Source organism: Tachysurus vachellii, chromosome 6 (genome assembly GCF_030014155.1).
Source record: "Tachysurus vachellii isolate PV-2020 chromosome 6, HZAU_Pvac_v1, whole genome shotgun sequence".
Classification (NCBI taxonomy): Eukaryota; Metazoa; Chordata; class Actinopteri; order Siluriformes; family Bagridae; genus Tachysurus; species Tachysurus vachellii.
Window position 1 is genome coordinate 28,946,571 of NC_083465.1, and position 10,388 is coordinate 28,956,958.

Consider the following 10,388-nt stretch of genomic DNA (forward strand, 5'->3'; position numbering starts at 1 on the left):
GTGTGTGAGTGTGTGTGTGTGTGTGTGTGTGTGTGTGTGTGTGTGTGTGATTGATTGACGGATGTATGAACTAAGAGATGGATGGATGGCGTCTACAATATTAACGGATTAATTTCTCTTAAAACGCTACTAAAAATTCTAACAAATTTTGAAGGCTACTATTTTTATTCGTTTTAAAGCTACATCATTTTTATCTTCAGTTATTATCCAGTTAACTGCCCAAACATTTCTGCTACATAATCCATGATAAATAAACTGAACAGGATGTTCAAAAGGCCAAAAAATAGTTTTAGGAAAATAGGTTTTATTTCAAATTGTTATTGCATTCCATTTATTCCAACAATTATCCATTTATCACACACAATTAAACAAAATATTTATATCTTTTTTTTAAAAAAAAAAAATTCTTTTCTTTTCTTTTCTAGTGCTATTCTGTGAAACAAATAACAACTTTTCTTCTTTCCGCAAAGCTTACATTAAGCCCCACCCATGTATCTGTTACCCAGATGAGATGAGCAGCTCATTTCCACCTGGGGGCGGGGCTAAAATATTGCACCAATCACAGTTTAGATACACTTTTAAGTGTGTTAAACCTGATTTACTGATCATTATTGATTATAAGACGAAGACTGGAATTAAACTATAAATGTGAGCTTTATAATCATTTCATAGCACAAATCCATATTATGGCCTGAATAAGGAAGGAATAGTGTTGTGCTGTTAAAGGCAAAGAATCCAAGTTAGGATGGTTTGATGAAGGCGAAGTATAATTACGGTTATAATCTTGAGGGTCTTCAAATGTTTCCTTCCTCTTATACCACAGCCGTCAGAGTTGAAGCTGAACATCTGTGAGACTCCTTCAGTTCAACATATCAACAATGTTTTTCCTCTGAATAACGTTTTCTTCATCTGTTTATTCTTAGACTTCATCCTCCGTTGGAGCCCCAGTTCAATGAGCTGTTACTATAGAAACGATTAAATTATAGAAATGATATAGAATGATGAATAGAAACAGTGATTTCTGTTACAGACGGAATTACAGTCATGGAAAATTTGAGCTACATAAAATGTAAAACTTCTGATTTGAGAATTTAAATGTATGTAGCATAATAGGTATGGAATTTGTACGTATATTTACGCCCCGAACTTTAGATTTCCATTTCATTTAGAAATTCTTCTAGCTCGTAATCCTGGAGGATCATAATGAGGCCCCTGGTGATGCGGTAGGTACCATGTGGGTTGTAGTTTGACTCACCGCAGTGCTCGGTCACATAGACTCTGTCAAAATACTCATCATTAACACTAACAATGACGCGGTCTATATTACTGTTGTCATGGTGACCGGTGTAATCTCTTTGGACGTATTTGGGCAGTTTGTTCGCTCTTGGTTTGCCCAGATTTCCCACCTCGTAGTAATCGAGGCCAGTATCAGGCAGAAGCTGAACATTTCCATCATATCTGTTCTCAAATGGATGGAAACCGTACAATCTTCTCTCTGGGTCATAACGCCAGCACATGGCATTGTCTTCATCAAAATCAACGAACTTGTTAGCAAACCAGTAGAGCAGCTTCAGGCCGTGTCTTGGCCATGGCCGCCCGAATCCTGACTCACGCAGCTGAGTCAGTTCATTCAGGGTCCGAATTTTGGGCATGGTCAGGCTTTAGCACAGCGTCTGTAAAGAAAAATATGAAAAAAATACAGAATTAATATAGAAACGGATACAATAATGTTTTCATCACAGTCCATGTTATACAGATAGACAGGTACAAAAACACAAAATAATAACACTTTACACTGAACATCCTGTTTAAAAGTTTACACCCCCCAGGATCTTCATGTAGCCTGTTGAGCATCAGTGAACATTGTGTACGAGTTCATCAGTCATCCTTTGTGTGACAGATGGATCTTAAATTATACAGCTTGAGTTAAATTAGGATAGGGATCAGAAAAGCAAAGAATGTGCAGGACCTGAAGGATTTTTCTGAAGAACTGCTGGCAGGACAAACAGGGGACACATGAAGAACTCTCTCAAAACCAGGTTACAACACACAGTATTAAGAATTAAAGGGATGTAAACTTTTGAATTGGTTCATTTGTGTAAATTCGGTTGTTATTTTGTCTTGTGGACAATATATAAACATCTATGATATGGAATAGTGTATTCAGGGCAGAACTAAATAAAAAATGGCATTTATAAGATTCCTCTTATTTCTTTTTAATTGTTTGCAGATTCAGCAGAAAGGATGTAAACGTATGACCTCGACTGTACATAGACCTTCATATAGACAGACAGAAATACAATGTACATATAAACAAACACCACTTTGTAAAAACCGTTGATTCAACTGTTGATTCACGAACTTCATCACTCACTCACTCATGCCCACACTCGCTTGCTCTCTCAATCACTTTCTCACTTACTCACATGCACATTTTTGCCTTCTTAATGTTTATTGATCCTTAAACCAATACTTCAATGACCTGCATTAGGAACACTGTAAACACCACAGTCATGCTAATAAAGCTCATTGAACTGAATTTAATTGAAAAGAGAGAGAGAGAGAGAGAGAGAGAGAGAGAGAGAGAGAGAGAGAGAGAGAGAGAGAGATGGAAGTCTTTCACTTGAATATTATTGCAGTGATTAATATATTTTAGCTGACAACAAGTAATTTTGCCATTTATAAGTCTGCATCAAGCAGAGAAAATGTCTATGGAGATCTTGAAAAATCTTCAATGTTTGGGGAAATTAGAAAATTGGTAATCAGTGAAAGTCGTGGCTGTATTTAACAATGCAGTCCACACAATGAGAACTTCCGGTTTTCGGACATATTCCAAAACGACAGTGCCAGGATTCATCAGGCTGAAATTGTGAAAGAGTTGTTCGGGGAACGAGAGATATCATTTTCACACATGTATTGGCCACCACAGGGTCCAGCCAGATCTTAAACTCATTGAGAAGATTTGTGCTGGAGAAAACTTTACGCAGTCTTTCATCATCAATACAAGATCTTGGTGAGAAATGAAAGCAATTCTGGTGGCAATGCCTTGGCAAATGTGTGCTATAATCAACACAAAATGTGATCAGACAGACAGACAGACAGACAGACAGACAGACAGACAGACAGACAGATAGATAGATAGATAGATAGACAGACAGACAGACAGACAGACAGACAGACAGACAGACAGACAGACAGAGGAAGTACCCATGGGACTGATCTGGCTGAGAAACACAGTGTACATTCAGTTCTATATACAGTTACAGTTGATACTGTAATATATTTTACTCTACACCTTTGTGATGCAGATAAAAGATAAAAAGCGAATACATACTGTTTTTTAGAGAGATTTGGAAGCTCCTTGTCTTTTCGTAGCTCTTTCTCTGGATCCTCACAACGAGTCGTGACTTCTCAGGAAACAGAAACTGATCTGAGCTCAGGCTGGAGTGGGTGTGTCTACTACCAGTTTATACACAACAGGCTGCTGTTAGACAACTTAAATTCTCTTTATTACAGCATTACGGGAACAAATATCTACTAATCTACTAATGGTGTGAAAATGTATGTCCATTTATTACATATATACATGTTTTTTTACAAGGTTGGCAAAATGGCCAAGAGTTCACACACTGGTTGTACAGTATATACCCAGATAATCCATAACATTAGAACCACTTATTGAATTATTGTATAGCAACAAGGCTTGGACTCCACAAGACCCCCGAGGGCGGTGCTGTAGTATCTGGCACCTGCCCTATAAGTACTGTAGACCAGTGGTCCCCAACCCCCGATGGTAAATGGTACCGGGCCGCCCCAGGAACATTAAATTATTTCCATTTTATTTACTGTGGTGTATTTCTCTCGGGTTTGTGTGACTTTCCATGGACGAGAGGTTAACCGGGAGCTGAGAGACGTCACCTAAAGCTGCAGCAATACCGCGCATGCGCAAAATATCGTGATATCGGGCCGGTTTTAGGTGACGTCTGGAGCTGAGCAGCTGCAAGCGTGCAAGCTGTATCGCTCTACTCTGTGTTCACCGGTACTTTCTCATGTTTAACAGTGCTTGGTGTACGTGTATATTGTGTTTGCTCAAATTTAACCCACAAATTAGCAAAAATGAGTACGAAACAGACGTCGTTAGAAAGTTAGAAACTCTGCTGGTGTTCTGGATTAAAGTCATGGCGGAATACCCTGAGATTGTCACCACAGCACTTAAATCCCGATTGCCATTTCCGACATGCTAGCTGTGTGAAGTGGGGTTTTCTGCAGTGACAGCAACCAAAACAAAACAACGGGAAATAAATTGGACATAAGCAACACACTTCGGGTGTCATTGTCTCCTCTTACCCCAGATGGAACCGTCTCGTTGCAAAGACACAAGCTCAGGGTTCTCATTGATTTAGCGTTGTAAAACGAGTTACAACGGCGAGTTAAAAAGGCATGTTTAAATACAATTAAATTAAAATTATTAATTTTAATTTAATTGTATAGCCGCCACCCCCCACCCCCAGCGGGCCGCGGTAAAATGATCAAACATTGACCGGTCCGTGGCGAAAAAAAGGTTGGGGACCACTGCTGTAGACTCTCCATGGATTGGAATGTGATTTGCTTCACCTGCCAGTGGTTTTAATGTTAAATCTGATTGACGTCGTTTATAATATGTACTGAAGAATGCGTCCTTGTATGAAAGGGTTAACTTTTAGTATGACATGGTTCCTATAACTCTCACTATCTTTACCGTATTAATATATTTTCCATTGTTCTACTCTCTGTCGCAGTCGGAGGCCCAGGAGCTGACTATAGTAAAGATGTCGAAGTTTGGCGGAGGGATCGGAGCGCCCAGTAAGGAGGAAAGACTGAAATCTGCAGCAGAAATACACCTGAGACTGGGACAGATCCAGAGATACTGTGAACTCATGGTGGAGCTGGGAGAGGTAAAGTTTTCTTTCACAGAATCTCGTCATCTTTTCCTATATTTCTTTATACAGAAATAAATATTGAAAAGTACCACCAAGGTTAGGCCGAACTGTTAGACTTTCAACACTGTTTATTGATATTTATGGTTTTTATTGGTAAGATTTATGAAGGATAAAAACTCTGACGTGTCGGTGTTTTGTCTTTAAGGACATAAAGTTTATTAGGACTTCTTGTTTTTGATTAGTGGGAGAAGGCTTTGTCCGTGGCTCCTGGAGTCTCCATGAAATACTGGAAGAAGCTGATGCAAAGGTGAATTCCACTGAACCAGATTCAATCAGTTGCTTTGCTTTAATGTGTGTAACACAAGGACAAATTAGAACAATAAAGATTATATAAGACATCAGAATAAAACATTGCCGTATTACCACTTTGACTTTTGATCCCTTTAAGCGCAGTGTGTTTACTGAAACGACGATGAAATACAAGATGTATTGATTCCAAAAGGATATTTAATCATCCTCATGAGGAAGAACGGAAGAATAAAGTACATTGTCTTATATTTTTATGTGAAAAGAAATGCAATTTTAGAACTGAACTCACTCACTCTCATTCATCTTCTACCACTTATCCGAACTACCTCGGGTCACGGGGAGCCTGTGCCTATCTCAGGCGTCATCAGGCATCAAGGCAGGATACACCCTGGACGGAGTGCCAACCCATCGCAGGGCACACACACACTCTCATTCACTCACGCAATCACACACTATGGACAATTTTTCCAGAGATGCCAATCAACCTACCATGCATGTCTTTGGACCGGGGGAGGAAACCGGAGTACCCGGAGGAAACCCCCGAGGCACGGGGAGAACATGCAAACTCCACACACACAAGGCGGAGGTGGGAATCGAACCCCCAACCCTGGAGGTGTGAGGCGAACGTGCTAACCACTAAGCCACCGTGCCCCCCCTAGAACTAAACTAACAATTATAATTAAACCGAAGGGGAATTTACCTATCCTCTATACTGATTCAAGAATACAGTGAGACATGTCATCATTTAAAACTTAAACAGAACATCATTATATTACATTACATTTAGAATTTTGGCAAATTGTCTTATTCTATAGTAATATCCAAAACAATACCAATCTCTAACAAAGCTAATCAATGCTAAATAACTAGAAAAGTTGAAATGTATCTGAGGAACGTCCTGAGATACAAATTTAATTCTGTAACAGTAGCTGATTTTGTGAGTAGAAATTTCTAGATAGACTAAAATGTTATAGAAGTGATCACATTTCCATGTAAATGAACAAGTAAAGCATTTTAGAGTACAAAAATCCCCAAACATTAGAGAGTACAAAAAGCCAAAAATTCTTCAATGCTGCTAAATAGCAAATAACTAAAAATTCCAAAACGTCATTGTCTCCTTTAACATCATCATGTCCAAGATTTTCTACATTGGTTTGTTTTATTGTGTTTAAAAATGTATTCATGAATATTTCCCACCCTGTAGGAGAGCAGATCAGCTGATGCAGGAGGGCAACAATGATGTCATCCCTTACTGCATTGCCACAGGAGATGTGAAAAAGCTGGTGAGTTTCTTCACCTCCAGAGGGCAATTAAAGGAGGCGCTGCTTGTCGCTCAGGTGAGTCTGTTCTCGTGTATCACTAATGATATTTATTAACTATCAGCCACACCATAATAATAATAACAATAATAATAATAATAAACGTAAGTCGGCCTGAGTATCTTTGCATCGTGCAGCGGCTTACTGCAACAAACTATTTGGGAAACATCTAATCGTTAAGGTTTATTGTGTCAGTGTTCTTGTGTTGTCTCAATACTACTGTAGCTGTGTATATGTTTTGATCAGGGAGCATGTGAAGGTAATATTCATGGGCCTGCGATTACCTCCATCAACCATTCAGTGTCCATAGACAACGACAACATAGAGATCTACACTGGGCAAGTACACACAAACAAACACACCTTTCTCTTCTTAAATTCCATTTTTAATAAATTCGGTTGGTTTAATTACTTATATATTATATGTGATTGTATAATAATCTGCTTTGTGGATCATGATCATACCTACAGTAGCTCCTACTGTTTAGATCTTAACCCTCTTTGCTTCAGAGATGCTAACACTGATCTTGAACTGTCAAAAGACAACTATTTAAAGGTGGGGTCTCCGATCTTTGAGAAATGCTTCTGAAAACTGCGTTAAGCCGCCAAACAAAACAAAAATCAAAACAAACGTGTAGCCAATGAGCAGAAAGGGGCGGGTCTTGTCAATATGGGCGGAGAGAGTGTTCAGTGCGCATGTGTGCACGTGCGCATATTCACAGATTGGAGTTTCCCGAGTCAATAACTCCTGAGCTAAATGCTGTTACTACACAAAACGCGGTTGTAGCTGCGTCTCTACATTACTACGATAGAAAAGAGGTGTTATTTGTGTAGTAACAGCGTTTAGCTCAGGAGTTATTGACTCAGGAAACTCCAATCTGTGAATATGTGACCAACTTCCTGCTCCTTCAGTTCTCTCCAGCGCTGGAAAGCTGATCCTATATTAACACGTCCTACTTCTTACCTTATCGTAAGCCTTTCTTCCCTTTCTTTCTTTGTTTTTATCCTCCATGTCGATGTTAAAACCGCTTTCTGCTAATGTCACACATGCGCACTGATCACTCTCTCCGCCCATATTGACAAGACACGCCCCTTTCTGCTCATTGGCCACACGTTTGTATTGATTTTTGTTTAGCTTGTCGTCCCGACTCAAATATCGGAGACCCCACCTTTAATTGTACTGTGTTGTATATGTGACAAATAAAGGCTCCTTCTTGTTGTGCCTCCTCTCTCTAGGCTGTTGCATGGAGTGTGTAGAGAACTTGCTGAGTGGAATTTTCAGGAGGGTTGTGCAGTCCTGGCGGCCTGCTGTCATCTGGCTGTAGATAACACAGAGGTAGCATTTACATTCATTACATTACATTACTGCCTGCACAGTGCAAAGAAAATGCTGTGGTTTATTTCTAGACCATTAGAAGCTCAATTACAATTCAACTTTAGTCATTTCAATCAATCTCAATTCAGAGTTCAGATACATACCTGCTTAAGTCCTTGATCATTCTGATTGTGTTAATTAACAGTGTGTAGGTCCAGAAGGCTTGCTCCACAGAGAAGGTGCAGCCGAGACAGGGCTTTTTAATCATATATACTGTACAACTCTCAGAGCCGGTTCCAGCCCGGGTAATATCAGAGGGTCGCGTCAGGAAGAGCATCTGATGTGAAAACTCTTACAAAATCAATTATTCGGACGGCTGTGGAAGCAGCTGAACATCAGGACATCAATAACAACACCAAGAACACGATTATCAATGTTGGCATATTGTGGTTTCATGAGACTCAGGAAAGTGCCCTAGAATTTTATTACTCGCTAAATGAAACTTGCCTTAGATTTACTCGAATGCCTTGTCATGTGGAACACTTCTGAATTACACAGGTTTAGTAACATCAATGACTGTGTGTGACTCTGAATATAAAGCCACAGCGTATGAAGATGCACTGTACAGCTGCAAGCTTGAAATGGAAATATGTCTGTAAATATTGTTTTGTGTGTGTGTGTGTGTGTGTGTGTGTAGTTGGCTATGGCCAGTCTAATAAGAGGCAATGAGCTGGAGCTAGCGGTGTGTGTGGGGACAGTGCTGGGAGAATCTGCACAAGAAGCTACTCATTACGTCCTGGAACTCCTGGCTAGGAAATACATGACCACAACCACATGGTACGAGTTCTTATCACAAACAGAATTCCAAAAATAGACAGAAATTAAGACAAGTTTAATTATGCAAAATAAACCAGTAAAATGTGTTTGGAGATTATTATTATTATTATTATTATTATTATTATTATTATTATTATTATTATTATTATTATTCTGTGTACTGTGTGTCATCATACTGCTGTTTTCACAGCTGTTTGTAAGCAGTGGTTTTCAAACTGGCATCCAGGGACCTGTGAAGCAGACAGGAGGGTCTATTATTATTATTATTATTATTATTATTATTATTATTATTATTATTATTATTATTGTTATTGTTGTTGTTGTTGTTGTTGTTGTTGTTGTTGTAACCTTGTACCAATGCTGGGAATCACAACTTAACATTACGAAAATTATTTATCCTTATATAGTTCTTATAGTTATTTGTCGGCTTGACCGATCACAAGCTTGATCGAATGGGTTTCGATCATTCAGGAGTAAAAAACTCAATTTATAATTAAAATTTATATTAAAATTAAAAGTGTCCCTGGAACCAGGAGGTTTGAGAATCACGTATTCTTCACTGCTGTGTGATTAGTGCTGTGTGCTGTGTGATTATGGCTCATCTGCTTTGTTTTATCATCCAAACCCATCAACAGCTTTCCATGCATCAGATACAGGTATCACCTTTTAACACATTTCTGATTTGTTTGTTTGTTTGTTTGTTTGTTTTTATGTGTGAAATCATTACTCCATAGCATCACTGTTGTCATGTACAATAATCCCGTATTGGTATTTGGTTTAATCTCTGACACATGAGCAGATCACATGATTAATAATAAGAGCATGTTTTTTTTTTGTTCATCATGTCATCTGCCATATTTTTGGAGCCTCCGTTCAATTCACGTGTATTTGTAGAGCACTTCTACATACAACATCTATGAATTCTACATGATTTTCAGATATAACGTTTTTAATTTGCCAATGACGAAGGGTTGATGTAGATTTCTTTACAGAAACTTTTAAGGGTTTTAACTTTGATAGTGAGTTGATATCAGGCACGTCAGTGTGTATTCGGTACTGAATTTCACTCTTCACATCAGAATAATTCTCCAATAAAAACTCTAGTCACAAACTGCGGACCCTGGAGACTTCTTCCTTCTTCCAGGAAGCTTTTAAAAGTTATTTACATTTACAGCATTTAGCAGACGCCCTTATCCAGAGCGACTTACATTTTATCTCATTTTTTATACAACTGAGCAATTGAGGGTTAAGGGCCTTGCTCAGGGGCCCAAGCAGTGGAAACCTGGTGGATGTAGGAATCAAACTCACAACCTTTCAATTGGTAGCCCAACACCTTAACCACTAGGCTACACCATCCACATCCCCACAGTTATTGATGTGTCGTGTCTCTGTACACATCGCTATAGAAACAATGACATATTAGAAGAGTAGGAAAAATTTAGAAACGTAAACAGGACATTGATGATTATCACATTAAACAAGTCATTAAAATGCTACATCACCTTCAGCTCCAGTAAACAAACATTTCTTTGCTTTAAAGCTTTAATTAATTCCACATAGGAAACAGCAGAGCGTTTCTCTGTATTTATCATATACATATACAGTATTTATCATTGTGTGTGTGTGTGTGTGTGATTCTCACACACAGGGACTTGGCTGCCAGGCTGCTGCAGATGATCCCCGATAATGA

The 10,388-nt window shown here is 38.8% G+C and overlaps 1 protein-coding gene across 1 annotated transcript in view; it reads left to right on the forward strand.

Annotated features, from left to right (window-relative positions):
• wdr17 (WD repeat domain 17) overlaps window positions 1-10,388 on the forward strand; it is a 139,234-nt gene that overhangs the window by 123,308 nt on the left and 5,538 nt on the right. The window contains exons 17-24 of the mRNA XM_060873205.1: window positions 4,779-4,934; window positions 5,162-5,226; window positions 6,433-6,565; window positions 6,794-6,885; window positions 7,783-7,882; window positions 8,559-8,698; window positions 9,334-9,354; window positions 10,347-10,388. The exon at window positions 10,347-10,388 is cut by the window's right edge and continues 70 nt beyond it. Of these exons, the coding sequence (XP_060729188.1) occupies window positions 4,779-4,934; window positions 5,162-5,226; window positions 6,433-6,565; window positions 6,794-6,885; window positions 7,783-7,882; window positions 8,559-8,698; window positions 9,334-9,354; window positions 10,347-10,388 (749 nt within the window). The remainder of the gene's footprint in view (window positions 1-4,778; window positions 4,935-5,161; window positions 5,227-6,432; window positions 6,566-6,793; window positions 6,886-7,782; window positions 7,883-8,558; window positions 8,699-9,333; window positions 9,355-10,346) is intronic.